This window comes from Enhydra lutris, unplaced genomic scaffold (genome assembly GCF_002288905.1).
Source record: "Enhydra lutris kenyoni isolate GAN:26980312 unplaced genomic scaffold, ASM228890v2 scaffoldscaffold9, whole genome shotgun sequence".
Taxonomy (NCBI): domain Eukaryota; kingdom Metazoa; phylum Chordata; class Mammalia; order Carnivora; family Mustelidae; genus Enhydra; species Enhydra lutris.
The window spans coordinates 78,330,930-78,349,153 of NW_019154093.1; the positions used below are offsets into that span (position 1 = coordinate 78,330,930).

Below are 18,224 nucleotides of genomic sequence, written 5' to 3' on the forward strand. Positions count from 1 at the left end.
ATTCTTTTGGGTGTGTGAGTAATATTCCATTGTATGTGTATACATATACCACATCTTCTTTATCCATTCATCTGTTGATGGGCATGGGGGTTATTGTGGACATTGCTTCTATAAACATTGAGGCGCATGTGGCCTTTCAAGAATCACTATGTTTGTACCCTTTGGATAAATATCTAGTAGTGCAATTGCTGGGTTGTAGGGTAGCTCTATTTTGAACTTTTTGAGGAACCTTCATACTATTTTCCAGAGTGTCTCTGTCACTTTGCATTCCCACCAACAGTGTAAGAGTATTCCCCTTTCTCTGCATCCTTGCCAACATCTATTGTTTCCAGAGTTGTTCATTTTAGTTCATTTAGTTGATTTTTAGTTAGAACTAAATTTTAGTTCATTTAGTTCATTCAGTTCATTTAGTTGAAAAATTATTGTAAAAATTATTGAAAAAATTATTCACAATCTAAGATGAACCCTTAACAGGAAAAACTATTTATTTTTGTTATTTCCTGGAAAGGAACTCCAAAAATTTGAATAAACTTCCACAGGAAATCACAGCTTAAGATTAAAATTTTCTTTAAAAAAAAAAAAGTTTATGGATTACTGGAAAAAGTGTTATACTTTACTATTAAAAAGTATAACACTTTTTCCAGTAATCCATAAACTTTTTTTTTTGAAAAAGAAAATTTTAATTAGTCAAGGGAGCCAAAATTAGTATTTTGATGTTTAGCATATCACAGGGCTAAGAAAATAGAGCAGATTTAGAAGATAAAAACAAATGTTATGAAAGCCATTTTTCCTATTCTTTAATTTCTTTCATGAAAAAGTCTAATTTTTCTTCCTAATTCATCTAAATTTAGAACACTGAGATCTTGGAACTATAAGAGTAGCGATGATAAGAATGAGTTATTAAGAACTGTGCTGGATTTTACATACATTAATTCAACTCTGCCAACAACTTTGCTAGGAAGGTTTTATTATTTTTCTTTTACAAATAAGGAAACTAAGGTTTAAGGAGATTTAATGAATGACCCATAAATAAGTAGCAAAAGCCGTATATGAAGCCTAACACCAAAGCTTGGTAAACTTTCAAAAGCCACTTTCATTATTACCGAGATTTATTGAGTTATTTATAAAGAGCCAAGCAATAAAAAATTGGCAGAATTAACAATTTGGTGTATAGAGATATGAGAACTCAATATTCTTCCAGTTAAAGGATAAATAGAAATGTCTAATGTAAAAATTCTACTAAACTCTTTATTTTTCAAAAATAGTATTGTACTTTTATAAAATCATGCTGACTTGATGAGCATACTTTCAAAGAGTCTACAAAAGTTTTGTTTCCTTCAGTTCAATTTCAGCATTCACTGATGAATAAGTGAGACTTGGAGCAGAGAATGGCAAATTCTTATGTCACTACATCTGATGGTTACTGTTTTGCTGAACCAGTGCAGTACTATGGTATGTAACAAAAAGCTACTGTATAATGGTTGATAAAACACTTCTTGTGTGACATTATGGTTAATTACAGAGGTTTTTTTTTTTTTTTTTAAGAAACTAACAAGCAAACCAAAGAGTTTAAATTGTTCCCTACAAGAGGAATTAAAATAAAAACTTAAAAAAATCATTCTCTTACAAGAGAATATAATTAATTTCAAAAAAATCAGTAACTCTAAAATGTTGCAAGCCAGAATCAAATGTAAAGAGAGAAAAGCCTGATAGTCTAAAATTGTATTTGATTTTTAAAATTTGAATCAACATGCAAATTAGAAGTTATTTTTAGGGTTTAGCTGAAGCTAGTTCACATGCAATTCAGTAAATGTGGCTCAGAGTAGTTATTTCATATACTTGAAATTTTCATCTTAATATAAGATTTTTATCAAAGGGAAAGAAATAGAAACAGAATGCAGGATACAAAAGGAATTTTCTCCAAAAAGACTAAGGCCATAAGATAAACTTAATTTAATTTAATTTTTTAATCTTTAATCTTTTGTTTTTTGTGGGTTTAAAAATTATTTATTAATTAATTTATTATTTATATTGTTAGGGTCCGTGATCAAAGGAGCGAGACTGATACAAAGCAAAGGTCAAGCAAAGCTTTATTTCGCGCCAGCACAGAGAATCAAACCGACCGGTCGGGGCCACCTCTGGGCCGCCTCTTACAGAGAGAGTGACCCCTCCCAGCCTCACAGACTAACTTTTAAAGGGCAATGGCCAGGTGGTTGAGCCTGGCCACACACAGGTGGCCAATGAGATTGTAACACACAGAGAAAGTTGTATAGTCATGCTAGGTCACACACGGGTGGCCAATTGAATTACAATTCACCCTATAGTAGCTATTTGGACTAGCCTATCACCTTGGTCAGAATTGGCGCCCAAAAGGCGCCCAAAAGGTGGGGCCCACATTTTTTTAGGGAGATAGTGATTGGATGTCTCCACCTGGCCTGACGCGCCCTTGTATTTGGGCTCTGTTATAAGGGACTGGTCAACCATATTTTACTTGTTTCCCGGACTTGCTTTTAAGTAAGTTCCCCTGGCGGGGTGGGGGGGGGTAGGGTCAGTTTAAGTTTTACTGCATAAACAACAAAACCACTGTTAACTGAGACGGAATAGCTCTGGCTAAATAGGCACTTACAATATTATTTATTAAGTTTTTGAAAATTTAAATTCAATTAATTAACATATAATGTATTATTGGTTTCAGAGGTAGAGGTCAATGATTCATCAGTCTTATACCCAGTGCTCATTACATCACATGCCCTCCTTAATGCCCATTATATAAATTTAAATTTAAATGCCGTTTTCTTTTAGGGTTAAGGTAAAGGTTAGGGCTTCAATTCTAATTTCCATGGTAATGGAACATCAGCTAGTATTATGCAGTCTTTTGACACTCATTCAAGAAAGGCCCTCTTTAATAAAAAAAAGTTACATTGTTTTTACTGATAATCTTTCTTTTTATATTAGGTTATTATTAGTATTTATTCAACACTTAGCATTAGAGTGAATGCTATAAGATTGCAAGTGATTTATGTGAGTTAATAAAAATTACACTGTTTACCAATCTTGGTGGTATAATTTTGAGGTTAAAAGTAAGTTTAATCACCTGACTCAGCATCAGGAAAAGTACAAATATTACTAGTTACAGATATAGATATTCAGTATTCCTGGGTCCTTTTGGAGCCAATTTTCTGGATTTAGACTTAGAAATTTTCCTGAAAGCAGAAGGTAAGTTGGTGGCACCTGGGTGGCTCAGTTTGGTTAGGAGGCTGGCTCTTGATTTTGGTGCAGACCATGATCTCAGTGATGAAGTTTTAGAATAAAAGGGAGGTTTAGTGGGGTGAGGTCCAGAGCCAATGACCAAGAAAGAATTCTTGAGACATCTTTGGTTCAAAATGGTGGTTTATTAAAGCAGAGGGACAGGACCGGTGGGCAGAAAGAGCTGCTACCTGGGGTTGTGAGGAGCGGTCCATTATATGACTTACAAGTTGGGAGGGGGTCAGGGATGGCGTAAGTCTCCAAGGAATTTTGTAAGCAAGATTTCTAGGACCTTGAGGGGCTAGATATTGTTGGGGAAAAAGGTTATTCATTACCAGTAATAAAGCCTTTGTTGGTGAGAACCTTTAGATGTGTATCAGTGGTCATATGCTTGGAGAGTTTTGAGATAAAGGAAGTTTTCAAAGGAATTGTTAAAGTAGACTTCAGGATCCTGGTTGAGGGTGGAGGTCCTCAGGCTAGGATTGCCCTTTGCCCTTAGCAAAGCGTTAAGGTGGAGGTAGTTGAGTCCCTAGAGGAATGTCACTCTGCCTGTTTCGAGGGCTTGTCAGTGGGTAAGGAAATTTAATAATTTTTTCTTCTGCCTGTTTCCCACATCATCAGGGTCCAGGAATCAAGTGGGGAGTTTGCCCAAGGATTCTCTCTCCTTCTCCCTCTGCCCCTCCCCCAGCTCGCGCATGTGCGCACTCTCTCTGAAATAAATAGATAAATCTTTTTTTTTTTTTAAAGATTTTATTTATTTATTTGACAGAGAGAGATCACAAGTAGACAGAGAGGCAGGCAGAGAGAGGAAGGGAAGCCGGCTCCCTGCTGAGCAGAGAGCCCGATGCGGGACTCGATCCCGGGACCCTGAGATCATGACCTGAGCCGAAGGCAGCGGCTTAACCCACTGAGCCACCCAGGCGCCCCAATAGATAAATCTTAAAAAAGAAAGTAAGTTGGTGTTTGGAAGCTTCTGATAATTATAATGATATTCATTAAGCATTAGTTTATATTTTATATATGCTTTTGCATACCATATTTTGTTTCATCCTTATAGTAACCTGGTAAAGCAGGCAAATTTATCCCCAGATAATTGATAGTTAGAATTGTTAGTCAACAAAATACAAAAGAAACTAGTAATTTAAATCAGGTGTACAAATGGCAAAGGACAGTGTTAAGGTATATTTAATGGGGAGTTCAAACAAAAACATATATATATGTATATGTATATATATACATACATATATTTGCTTGAAATAACCAAGTAAAATTGTATTTTAGTTTGATTTTTTTTGGGGGGTGGGATAATTTATTAATTCATGTCTTTACTGACCTGACTGTACTGCAAATCATTTTATCCATACAAGGGAAATGCAAAGGATGGGGAAAGCCTTCTTTCCTTCCAAATAAGGGGAAATACACATTTCTATTTAAGAAGGGAGACTGGATTGATATGTAAGCCATTAGCAACAGACTGGCCTTTTCCCCAGCCCCAGAGCAACCTCTGCCTACCCCTGGAATGGCAGCACTTATGAAGCAGGGTAAATCAGTTTACTGCCTGTTCCTTGCTCCTGGTGCTGGCCAGCAAGTCCTTGCGACGCAGTGGACATGTTGAACTCATTGTTGAGCATACAGCTCTTTGACATTTGAAAATAATTATGGAATTTTGACTTTTTACCGTTTGTTCTTTTTTTTTTTTTTTTTTTACTATTAAAACAACTAGATATTCTGCCAGAGCAAATCAACTATCAGCTGCACGACACTGATTGTCAAGAATCAGCTTATTGCCAGTACTCTACGGTCCAGTTTCCAACAGCTCTGCAGTCCCAATCTTTACAAAGTCATTTCAACACTTACAGCTTGGATCCACAGTTTGGTGGTGGAGAGTGTGGATTTGGTTCCTATGAACTAAATAAACCCACTTATGTGGTTGACCATGATGCTGAAGATGGATATTCTGGAATAAAAAGGTCCAGACTAACTCACTCTTCTATTCGGATTAAGCGGCAGGAAGAACTCTGTGTAGTTTGTGGTGATAAAGCATCAGGATATCATTATAATGCACTTACTTGCGAAGGTTGCAAGGGTAAGGAAGAAGTCAAAACCAAACTGAAGTCCTAGTGTTCACTGAAGAGTCATGGAAGTTTAGGCGTGTAAGAATACTCTTATTTTTCAGAGTGTGAAAAATAAAACCAGAGAGAGCCATTGATACATTTAAAGGTGGTCAATCCATGCCTAGAAGACATGAAAATAGAATGTAATAGCGTTGATTTAGTTTTCATTTTTGATGAAAACTTTTCCATTTAAATAGAAAATTCAGTATTTATGCAGCAGAAGGTTTCTGTGGTTTTAGAGGAATCGGATATTGGAATAGAAAATGATTTTTAGGGGCTCTTGGGTGGCTCCATTGGTTGGGCGACTGGCCCTTGGTTTTGGCTCAGGTTGTGATCTCTGGTGGTGGGATCAAGCCTGGAGTGGGACGCTCTGCGCTTGGCTCAGAGTCTGCTTGTCCCTCTCCCTCCCCCTCTGCCCCTTCCCCTCCACCCCTCCTCTTGCTCCAGCACATAGCGTTCTATCTTTGTCAAATAAATAAATAAATTAATAAATAAAATCTTTTAGAAAAAAAGATTTTAAAAAATATCTCAATGTTAACTGCTCCATCTTCTCATGTGGTTGATATAATTCATGCATTAGAAGGGAATTTGAATTAAATGACTTCTATGATGCTATTTTAATTTCTTTGAATGCTTTTCTGGAAACAAATGGGAGGCTTGCAAGTGAAGATCATAATTGACAATGAAATTTTCAAAGAGTGAAAATAGTCCTTGATGAAGTTTTGAGTCCTTGATGAAGTTTTTGAAACACTCCTGCATTATTTTTATTTACAATTGCAATGTTGGGACAGAACCTGGAAATGATTAGGCCAATGCATCTTGGTAAGCATGTCTGTTTAGAAGTTCAGGGTGAAGATTTACTGTCAGAATCTCACAACTCGCCCCTCACAAAGAATAGCCCAATGAAGACTGTGGGAAATTAGGTACCAGCTTTATGAACAGAATAGCTGGGCAAGTATTTGCTTATTCTTTTTTTTTTTTAAGATTTTATTTATTTATTTGACAGAGAGAGATCACAAGTAGACAGAGAGGCAGACAGAGAGAGGGAGGGAAGCAGGCTCCCCGCTGAGCAGAGAGCCCGATGCGGGACTCGATCCCAGGACCCCGAGATCACGACCCGAGCCGAAGGCAGCGGCTGAACCCACTGAGCCACCCAGGCGCCCAGTATTTGCTTATTCTTAAAAGGCAGGGTCTTGCTGTTCAAACTAGATGGAAGAAGGGGCCCCCAGGTTAAGCGCCTCCTGTCCTCACCTCAAGTCATGATCCCAGCATCCTGGGATCCAGCCCCCACATCACATCAAGCTCTCTGCTCAGTGGTGAACCTGCTTCTCCCTCTCCTGACCCTCACTCATGTTTATCCTCTCTCTTTACTGCTCTTTCTCTCTCTCTTAAATAAATAAATAAATCTTAAAAAAAAAACTAGATGGAAGATGTGGCATGGTTCTAGAAACTTAAGCTGAAATTTCTATTTCCTTTGCTGAATCTAAATCACAGAACTCTCAAGTGTGGTCTACAGAAAAAAAGGGTACGACAGGTCTCTAAGAGGGGCATTGACAAAGATTGTCAACTTTACTGCTTGGAATGGATTCAGAGGAAGATAGCAGAGGTTACTGCGTAGGAATGGGAAATGAAAGAGGAAATGGGAAGGGGGGCTGCTATGCATGGATTTAGGAAGTGAAAAGGATAATATAGACACCTCCACCAAAACACACACACACAGACACAGACACATACACACATACACACACACACCACAGCCTATTCAATGTCTCAGACCAAATAACCTAAAAATGTTTTCTAACGTGGGTGAGTGCTAAAAAAGGAAGAAAGATAGAGAAGTAAGTTTCAAAGAATATCTTTTCCTATTTGTATGGTTGAGGTGGTAATATGAGGAGAAAAGAAAAGAGGTTTTCCTTATAGTTTTACAGGAGCGTATATTCTTTTTTTTTTTCTCTTTAGCTCTGTGATTTTTTAAAAATAATTTTTAAAATTTTTTATAAACATATATTATTAGCCCCAGGGTACAGGTCTGTGAATCGCCAGGTTTACACACTTCACAGCACTCACCATAGCACATACCCTCCCCAATGTCTATAACCCCACCACCCTTTCCCTACAGCCCTCCCCCCGGCAACCCTCAGTTTGTTTTGTGACATTAAGAGTCTCTTATGGTTTGTCTCCCTCCCAATCCCATCTTGTTTCATTTATTCTTTTCCTACCCCTCAAACCCCCCACATTGCATCTCCACTTCCTCTTATCAGGGAGATCATATGATAGTTGTCTTTCTCCAATTGACTTATTTCGAGGAGCGTATATTCTTTCAAGGGCACCTTGAGAGACGCTTCATGGAATCCTGATATTCTGTACAACATAGTTGTAAAAATACTTTTAGATGATATATTATAGCCATATTAAAATAGAAAGTTATCTTAATTGATGGAACTATTTTGTTTAATTTCTAGATGTGATTATTGAAAGAAACAACCTTGGAATAGAAGATATCAATCATGAAGGAATATAAACATATATTAAATTGAATCTTACTGATGGAAAAAAGCATTTTATTGAAATAATTTAGTTATTTTGATTACTTAACTCTACTAGGAAGATATATATTTAAAAAATGGGTCTCCTGGGTGGTTCAGTCAGTTAAGCATCTGTCTTTGGCTCAGGTCATGATCTCAGGGTCCCGGAAGCAAACCCCACATTGAGCCCCACATCAAGCCCCACATCAGGCTCCCTGCTCTGTGGGGAGTCTGCTTCTCCCTCTCCCTATGCCTACCTGCTTGTGCTCTCTTGCTCCCTCTGTGTCAAATAAGTAAAATCTTAAACAAACAAAACCCTAAAAATACTTAATAGTGAAATTTTAAAAGTACTTTTTTTGTTATTAGGTTTTTTTCGACGTAGTATCACCAAAAATGCAGTATATCACTGCAAGAATGGTGGCCACTGTGAAATGGACATGTACATGCGTAGGAAATGTCAAGAGTGCAGACTGAAAAAGTGTAAGGCAGTAGGAATGCTGGCAGAATGTAAGTGTTATTATGGACTTTGGGGGTTCTTTTTTGAGGGTGATTTTAGCTTTTCTTACCTTATTGACAACATAATGCATTACTCAAATTATCATTTTGAACATTAACATATTAGTCTAGATTTAAGCTATTTCTCTAACAACTGATAGATTGGGATGACTAGTAATCAATCTAGGTAATTATTTCCATAAACCCTGTTCTACACTATATTGCTCTAATTTTGGCAATAATCATATGTTCTTCTTCATTGGAAATCCTTGTATTTTCATATGACTTAACCTAAGGTTATATAATTTATCTACAAAGAGCAGAATTTTAAATTAGTAGTTCCCCTTCTTTGGTCTTGTATCTTTAGAAGCCTACATGACAAGTAGGTATGTAGAGCCTACTAACAGCTCATAGGTGTCAAAAACCAACTCGAACAGGCAGAAGAGTACTTAGGCTGTTTGAGTTCCTTCTATGTTCACAGTGTTTTTAGCTTATAAATTACATGATATCATGTAATCCTCAGGGTAGTACTAAGATTTTGGCCTTATTTCCTCCTATTTCCTAGGGCTCAAAATGTCATGGTAATTTCAAAGTTCATTTTCTTAATAAAGTATTAGTGTTTTCATGCTTAACCTAGCCTTGCTCAAACTCTTATCTTGCAGTCTTTCTATTATATTAATTTTATGGCTGCTTCTTCATTATCTCTTTTTTATTTTCCTTTAACTGCTATGATAATATTCTTCAATTTTTATTAAGTTACACTCCTGTTCAATAAACACCAATGTAATGATCTGTTTATATTACATTGCTTATTTTAATAAAATCTTAACTCTTTATAGCTTGACCAAAAGGATTCCTATTATTTAAAATTCCAGGGGTGGGGGCACCTGGCTGGCTGGATTAGTTGATAGAACATATGACTCCTGATCTCAGGGTTGTGAGGTTGAGCCCCATGTTGGGGATAGAGATTACTTAAAAATATTAAAAAAAAAAATTCAGGTTGGAGTCGATCTTAAGGTCGTCTTGTCCAACCAGCTGAATCCTTTACTTTATCTCTGTCTGAGACTGCTCAGACTGCCATAACAAAATACCATTGTCTTGTTTTATTAAGAAAAAAAGTGACTTAGCTCATTTAACAAAATCACAAAATATTTCCTTGACTTTATATAAAAAATCAAAGAAAAAAGCTCAGAGATAAAGTAGTTGAACTTCTATATCAATTGATATTCTATGTTGTTTCCATGATATAATGTAGAAATTTCTCTAATATAAAAGGTTTTGGGGCGCCTGGGTGGCTCAGTGGGTTAAGCCTCTGCCTTTGGCTCAGGTCATGATCTCAGGGGCCTGAGGTCGAGCCCCGCATCGGGCTCTCTGCAGGGAGCCTGCTTCCCCCTCTCTCTCTGCCTGCCTGTCTCTCTACTTGTAATCTCATTCTCTCTGTCAAATAAATAAATAAATAAAATCTTAAAAAAAAGGTCTAAATTTATGGTTTGGAGATGCAAAATTGATTTTTAATTTATGTGTAGGATGACTGTATACTTTTAAGTAGAGGGTAGTTATGGAAGGAAAAGAAATTAATGTAGTAAATTTAATTGCTGTGTACATGCTTGCCAAAAAAGGAAAGTTCTTTGTGAAAAGACAAGTCTATGATAATATATGTGTACAGTATAAGAACATTTTCATTAAATCCTATAATGTTATTTGCTAAACCTAAAACATCTTATTTGAATTTCATAATATCACAGGTTTGCTCACAGAAATCCAATGCAAATCAAAGAGACTTCGAAAGAACTTTAAACAGAAGAATAGTTTTTACTCTAGCATCAAAGTGGAAGAGGAAGGACTAGACAACAAGCTTGTATCATCCACTAGAGCTGGAAAAATGGTAAGACTCTTATAAAATTTCTTGTTTCTTTAATGATGACATGTGTTGCTTAATACAAATTCATTATAGTTTTCCCCCTATGTTTTCTTATAGATTAAGGAGAGTATGGAACTTACTCAAGAGGAACATCAGCTCATTAATAACATTGTGGCTGCTCATCAAAAGTATACAATTCCTTTAGAGGAAACAAAGAAATTTGTATGTGTTCATTAATGGGGAGAAATAACTTATAACTAATTATTTTAGAAAATAAGGGCATAAACATGAAAGTTAAACATTTAAACAGTTAGTTGAAAGAAATAAAATCCATTACTCTTATTTCTTTTTGTTGGCTAGCTGCAGAAGTATGTAAATCCTGAACTGAGCTTTTTGAGACTCTCGGAGACAGTGGTCCTACACCTACAGGGGTTAATGGATTTTACCAAGGGACTCCCAGGTAATCACTTTATGACCTTTGCGAAAAAATCAGTTTCATACTTAATTTTTAAAAAGTTCCCTGTTTTAAAGGAAGGGGACATTTTAGGAAAATAAAACCTCTGTTTTTCCACCAAAGCTGTTCATTTTGTATGCTTTAAACAATCAGGTGTGGTTGATTAATCATCCCACTCTTGATTTTTGCTCAAGTCATAATCTCAGGGTTGTGAATTTTAGCCCCACCTTGTGCTCTATGCTGAGTGTGGAGACTGCTTAATATTCTCTCTCTCCCTCTGCCCCTCTGGACCTCTTGTGCACTCTCTCTCTCTCTCTCTCTCTCAAAACAAAATAAAACAAAAACAATCAGATGATTAAAATATTCATATTTAAAAACATTCAAATGACTCCAAAGACTTAGTGCAAGACACGATTGATTGTGTCTTTTAATGTTTTGAAATGAATTGTTGTTTCTGAATATAAAAATAAATCAAATAAAATTGTATAATATGAAAAAAATCAAGCTACAGTTGGCTAAAACTTAATTATATGCACAGATAACTCACTGTAAAAGTAAATTATTTGAGGCTAAACTGACTGTGTTTAATTTGCTTTTGCCATATGAGAAAGTATTATTCTCTATTTCTGGTGAGAGTGCTCCAAAATATTACCATGCAGAATCAAGAATTTTGTTCATATTTGTAGTTATGGATCTTGATTATTCTAAGGAAACAGGATTCACATTATAACTAAATGAATAATTAAAAACATTAAATCTTATGCCTGAAAATTACCTCTTCATTACTCATTTCAAACAATTATGTGATCTTTTCTTCAAGGATTTGAAAATTTGACGGCTGAGGACCAGACTGCATTATGCAAAGGATCAAAAACTGAAGTGATGTTCCTTCATGGGGCCCAACTTTACAGTCAGAAAGAATGTCTTTCATCAGCTTCTGAAAGTAAAAAATGTCAACCAACTCAATCTTAATGTTAACGGTTACTATTAAACACAGCAAGAAATTACATAACATCATTTTTTATTATATTTTTATAATAAATATTATATTCTCGCTTTACTAGTTAGTATAAGTACTTCAGGATAGCTTTTCCAATTCATTGATCTAGCTTTTGCTTTTCTTTTAAAGAAAACCTTTTTTTTTTCAATTATATGTCATCATGGAAAACATTTTTGCAGGGTTTTCTACATGAAATTTATATAAAATCTGAACTACTTATCTCAGTTCATGTTTCAGGAATAAAAATTATAAAGCTACCATTTGTTGGGAATATTTCCTGTCTAATAGATTAGAGAGATTGGATTTATTATCTGTATAAAGATTTTTTAAAAATCAGACTTTTTATTTTTCCCTGTTACTAGGTCCTATGAGAATATCAGATCGTTCAGATCATTCACTGAATTTTCCCAATCAGAGTGATAATAGAAGTGTTATTTATTCTATGGAAACATTTTGCAATGAAGACTGTCCACCTACTACACTGACTGGTAATATTACATACAATACAAAATATTATATTGGATGGGAAAATTGGTCAGATACAATGTTTCATTTTATTATTCTGCTTTGAGAAAAGATGGTAAGGCAATATGTTTGATTATGCACTATTGTCTGAAAAAAATATATTTGATATTAATCTTTTTAGGTATTGCTGAAGAATTTATTACCACATTGTTTTACTTCTACAGAAGAATGAGTGAACTTAATATTACTAATACTGAATATGCTCTGCTTGCAGCAGCAACTGTGTTTTTTTCAGGTAAAAACCATTCAGAAATATGTATTTAGATTATGTTTGGCAATCAAATCATGATGTCTGTGGTTATTATTCACTGATGCCAAATGTTAACAACTTTATTTCAAAATTTTCTCTTTGAGAGAATTCGCTTCAGCTTATGAACATGCTGTAATTTCTTGCATCTTAGAAAAAAGGCTTCTTGACCTCTAATCGCTTTCAGCTATTTTCCCATTTCTCTGTTCTACTCTACAGAAAAACATTTTTTTTCCTGTGTACTCCTGCCTTCATTCATCTCATCTCATTTACTCCTGAACCCACTGCAGTCAGATTTTTGTCCCCTTCTCTCCATTCTACCATAATTTGTCAAAGACTGTCAGTAATCTGGCACTGCTGATTCCAGTTTTCAATTCTTAGTCCTCATTGTACTTGACCCATCCGCTTCATCTGGAAGAGCAGATCACTCCTCTCTTGGAAAACTTTCATCACTTGGCTTCTGTTGATCATTCCCTGGAAAACTTTCATCACTTGGCTTCTGTTGATCATTCCCTCCTTCTAGACATTTTTCCCTCCACTTGAATTCCAGGACATCACACTCTCTTGATTTTCCTCCTCAGTGGCTGATTTTTCCATTTCCTTTGTTGATTTCTCCTTATCTCCCATGCTAATAAATGTTGAGTGTCCTAGAGCTCAGTTCTCTTTTCTTCTACACTTACTTCCTTTGAAATTTCATCCTATGTCATGGCTTTAAACACCATCTACATGTTGACAAGTCCCAAAGTTATATACCAACTTGGACTGCTCCCCTAAGCTCCACTAAATAGTCTACTCAAGATTTCAACTTGTAGTAGACATATCAAATTTAACATCTCCCAAGGTGAACTCCTGAACTTTTCACTGATCCTCCTATATTCTTGCCCTATCTTTACTAAATGTCATCTCCATCCTTCAAGTTACACAAGACAAAATTTGTGAAGTCATCTTTCACTACTTTCTTTCTCTTATACCCTGTCAAATACGCAACACCTCTTCTTGGCTTTAGACTCTAAATATATCCAGAACTCAACCACTTTTTACTGTCTCTGTTCCGGCCACCCTAATGCAAACTATTAACTTCTCTTGCTTTCCTGTTTCTGCCCTTGTCTCCCCAGAGTCTATTCTCTATATAGTAGCCAGAGTTACTCTTTTAAAACATAAGCTAGGGACGCCTGGGTGGCTCAGTTGGTTAAGCAGCTGCCTTCGGCTCAGGTCATGATCCCAGCGTCCTGGGATCCAGTCCCGTATCGGGCTCCTTGCTCGGCAGGGAGCCTGCTTCTCCCTCTGCCTCTGCCTGCCACTCTGTCTGCCTGTGCTTGCTCTCTCTCTCTCTGACAAATAAATAAACAAAATCTTAAAAAAAAAATAAAACATAAGCTAGATCATTTCATTTCTCTGCTCATAACTCTTTTTTTAATTTAAAAAAATTTTTATAAACATATAATGTATTATTAGCCCCAGGGGTACAGGTCTGTGAATCGCCAGGTTTACACATCCACTCATAACTCTTTCATGGTTTCCTGTTCTACACAGGTAAAAGCCAAGTTCTTTCTGTTATTGACTACTACTTTCCCTTTTGCTTATACCACCACAGCCACATTACTTTTGATACACATGTTACTTGAAAATGTCAAGCAGGCTCCTGCCACAGGTTGTGTTGTATCTGACAAATATGCTTAGAAAGCTCTTTCCCCAGATAATTACATTCTTCCCTTCTTTATCTCCGATCTCTGTTAAATGTCATCTTACCTCTGGATTACCCTTTTAAAAATAGCAACTGCCCTTCCCCCTAAATTCTTATTCTTTCTTCTGTTTATTTTTCTCTATAACACTTATCATTGTCATATTATTTATTTATTTATTTAAAAAAAAGATTTTATTTATTTATTTGACAGAGAGAGATCACAAGTAGGCAAAGAGGCAGGCAGAGAGAGGGAGGGAAGCAGGCTCCCTGATGAACAGAGAGCCTGATGTGGGGCTCAATCCCAGGACCTTGGGATCATGACCTGAGCCAAAGGCAGAGGCTTTAACCCATTGAGCCACCCAGGAACCCCCCCCCCTTTTTAAATTTAAAATGTGTATATATCTCTTTTCTTGCCCACTCCTCCCAAACTCAGGGTAAAAGCTTAAAGAGGACAGGAAATGGTGTCTGTTATGTTTGCTGCTATGTCTCCACCACAGTGACTGGATAAATAATTGTTGCCTACCCATTCAGAAATTCTTGGTTGGTTCTTATATTTTATAACTAGGTACTTAAGAAGCTTACCTTTTGCTTCCTGTTCATCTTGAGGAAATTAATCTTTTTAAATTTCAAATAAGCTTGAAAGTTTTTCTTGTACTCTTACAACCACTTACTGACCCTTCTCTTCCTATTTGACTTTATTTCTCTACCTCATAGAGTGCTATGAAGATTAAATAAGATACTATATGAAGTTACTTGCATAATATCTTGCATACATTAAGGGTTTGGTAAATATTTGTTATTTTTATTATTTACAAACTGTATTGTTTTAAATTAATTATCTTCTACAACTTTCCAGTATTCATTAAGATATATATGATGATGTTTTTCAGATCGTCCATACCTTAAAGATAAGCAGCATGTGGAAAATATACAAGAACCCATTTTACAAATTTTGTACAAATATTCAAAAATTTATCATCCAGAAGACCTACAGCATTTTGCTCATCTCATAGGGAGGCTCACTGAACTGAGAACACTGACTCACAACTACTCAGAAATACTTAGCACCTGGAAAGCAAAGGACCCCAAATTGGCTAGTTCACTCTTGGAGAAATGGAATTTGTATTCACATTGTTGAAATTTAAAATGTTGTGGTTTGTCTTAAAACTTTCCCAATCTAGATTTTTGACTCTATCATCATAGGATGACTGATTTGAAAAACAAACAGGTTTGCTAGGTAACCAATATATCACCATAAAATGGATGTCATCAGTGCTCATCAAATTTTGTGGAATATAGGACGAACCACTAGAGGGACATCTAGGATTCTTTTCAAGATTTTACTCAAAAGAAGCAATGACTATATTGTTACCGTATGGTTCCTTCAAAAGGGAATAATGTTAAATAGAGTTCTTACCTGAAAAAACTTTACTTTTTTCCTTTAGTAGAAAAACTGAATGAAAATATATAGATTATAGACATGAGAAAGGCTATCTAGTGGAAACAATTGTAATCAGAATAAAGGTAGTTTGTGAAACTCATTAATTAGGCCAGATTGATGGATTAAGAACTAACTTTCTAAACTTATTCCTGTTATAGCATTTTATGAATTATTAAAGGGGAACAAAACTGTTCAACTCTTACTTTTTCTTAACTTAAAAAAAAGATCTTTTTAAGTCCACATTTAAAAAAATCTGTGATGGTAAGATATTGAAAAAAGTTAAAATGACAAATCGTCAAAATGTTTTAACATACACTGGGAAATTTAGCACAAATTACTACTCATTCTGGTAGGCAATATTTTGACATTTTTGCCAATACCTTTTGTAGAAAAAATGAAGTTTTTAAAAACTGAAATCTTTCCACAGATATTTTAATCCTTGTATGGGTAGAAAGGCTATTTAGTAAAAATAAATTCTATGTGAAGTATATGAAATTGAGAAATTCTATGCTGGCAGTATTGTTTTGAAAGACTGGGTGTAAGTAAATAAAATACTGTGAATTTAAGTTAATTTAATCCTAGGCATAGTAACATTTTGGTTTTCAAGACAGAAAAAAAGACCATAGTCCATTTTATTTTTTTAGCTATAAAACTTAAAAAAAAAAAACTGGAATGTTGAATTTATATCCTCAACTTCAAGAATGTCTTATTTAAATTTATTAATTATTGCCCCCACCGGGCATCTTGGGCATAAACCTAGAATCATCTCTTGGAGGTACTATTTTGTCTTTTATAGGGTATCTAGACTGTTTCCTTAAAATGTAAAGTAAAGGACTTAACCTGGATCAAAAATTTTTAAATTTTAGCAGAAACTATGATGTCTCATAGATTAAATTTATACAAAGTTGGATATTTAAAAATATTACTTAAGCCCTTTGGGAAAACATCAATTATAGTACCGGAAGAAGTTAGAAAACAAAGTCAAATGTATTCAAAATGGAATTCATTCTCGTATTGCTCAAACCTAGGTATTTAGTACCACAATATTTATTGTATTTCTCGCCCCAGCTTGAAGCCAAGCAGTCAGACTTCTTTCCCTGCTTACTATTTTAAAAAGCCATCAAATCCTATTAATTTTACTTCCTAAATATACATTTGATGCCTCTTCTCCATCTTCACTGTCACAGCTCAGCTCCTCACACCTTATCCCGCCTATTAAACTCTCTCTCAAACTCTAGTCCGACATGCCTAAGCCATTTTTCATAACGATACATTTTCTTCTGAACTTGATCTTGCCTCCCTTTCTACTCAGAACTCTTCAAGATCCCCATCCATAAAGGCTAAAATCCAAAAGCCTTTGGAAGGCCTCCTATCTGCCAAATCTGCAGCCTCATCTCTTGCCGTTTTCCCACCTGGCCTCACACACCTACGCCAAACTTCTTGGAGTCTCTCTCGTACTAATCTCGCTCACAACCACAGGGCCTTCGCCTGTGTTCTCTAGGTCAGGAATCCTCTTTCCCCATTAACTGTTGGCCCACTTTCTCTCTAATCACTCTCCTATTCTTGAGCGAAGCCGTACGAGAAGCCTAACACCTCTGTGCAGCCTCTCCTGACTCCCCAGGCCACCCTAAGTGCCGCTTTCTCTGTGTTTTAACAACCCTTTCTAAATTACCACCTTTAAATGATTACACCTGGCTGTAATTATCTGCCCATCTGTTTCTTCCCTAAGACTCAATTCTTGGATGACAGAAATGCATTTTTCACTCTCTGCTCCAATCTATCACAGTCCTTGCTAGTTTTCCTTGCATTCTCTGACAATAGCAGAATCTTAAAGAACGTCTACGCAAAGGAAAAATAGAATCCCGCGAAGAATCGTTACCAATGTAAAGGAAAATCTCGCGAGAATTGGGAGCCGGGCGAACTCTCGCAGCTGACCGTTATTTAGCCGTTAAACAGTCGTGTACCGCGCCCTTTCCTGGCTGGCCGCCGAAGGGGAGCGATTTCCCGCCTTTTCTGAGGTTCGGAGGCAGAAGCTCTCATTGATTCTTTTTGCTGTCCTAATAGACAGCAGGTAGCAGTTCGCGTGGGCACCGAGTCCATGGTTTCCCCCTGAATCTTGAAAGGTAAGGGCAGTGGTACGGAGGTCCTTTTTTGACGACGGAACCAGGAGCTGCGCGATAATCTGATTCCGTCAGCACCTGCGGCACCTGCGGCCCTCCGCCTGCGAGGGCTCCCCTCCCCCCTCCCCTCCAGCACCTCCTGGGTATCCGGTAGCCCTCTTAAGAATCTACAGTAGTTCTCGCGGTGGAGTGATGCAATTTACCAGGGCTGGCGGAGGTAGAGCTTTGTTTTCGGGCTGTCACAGTGATGGTACCTCGGACTTTCTGGCTTATCTAGGTCGCCAGCTTGGCCATTGGTGGTGGTAGATGGTGGGAATAACTGTGGGGTGTTTTTACTTTGACTCGCCCAGTGATGTGACGCTGCAGACTCACAGTGTAGCAAAGGTTACACCCACTCCTTTACATAGCATTTGTTGTACAGACCTTGCTTTTAAAAATAAAGCATAAAGAGTATATTAATGAAACAATGTAAAAACACTTTTTCCCCCCCTGCCTTCTGGGGCAATAGATAA

The 18,224-nt window shown here is 36.5% G+C and overlaps 1 protein-coding gene across 1 annotated transcript; it reads left to right on the top strand.

Annotated features, from left to right (window-relative positions):
• The first annotated feature begins 1,388 nt into the window (after positions 1–1,388).
• Positions 1,389–15,289, top strand: LOC111143625 (bile acid receptor-like). Its single transcript, XM_022497455.1, has 10 exons — positions 1,389–1,452; positions 4,970–5,332; positions 8,252–8,392; positions 10,126–10,265; positions 10,359–10,463; positions 10,602–10,701; positions 11,516–11,638; positions 12,058–12,183; positions 12,342–12,455; positions 15,042–15,289. The coding sequence occupies exons 1-10, from the start codon at positions 1,389–1,391 to the stop codon at positions 15,287–15,289; spliced, it is 1,524 nt and encodes a 507-aa protein (XP_022353163.1).
• Positions 15,290–18,224: the final 2,935 nt, after the last annotated feature.

Excerpts from the sequence above, each read along its gene's own strand:
- LOC111143625 (XM_022497455.1), top strand. The coding sequence starts at position 1,389 with ATGGCAAATTCTTATGTCACTACATCTGATGGTTACTGTTTTGCTGAA. Across the intron at positions 8,393-10,125 it reads AGTAGGAATGCTGGCAGAAT|GTTTGCTCACAGAAATCCAA; the intron begins GTAAGTGTTATT and ends ATAATATCACAG. Across the intron at positions 10,702-11,515 it reads TTTTACCAAGGGACTCCCAG|GATTTGAAAATTTGACGGCT; the intron begins GTAATCACTTTA and ends CTTTTCTTCAAG.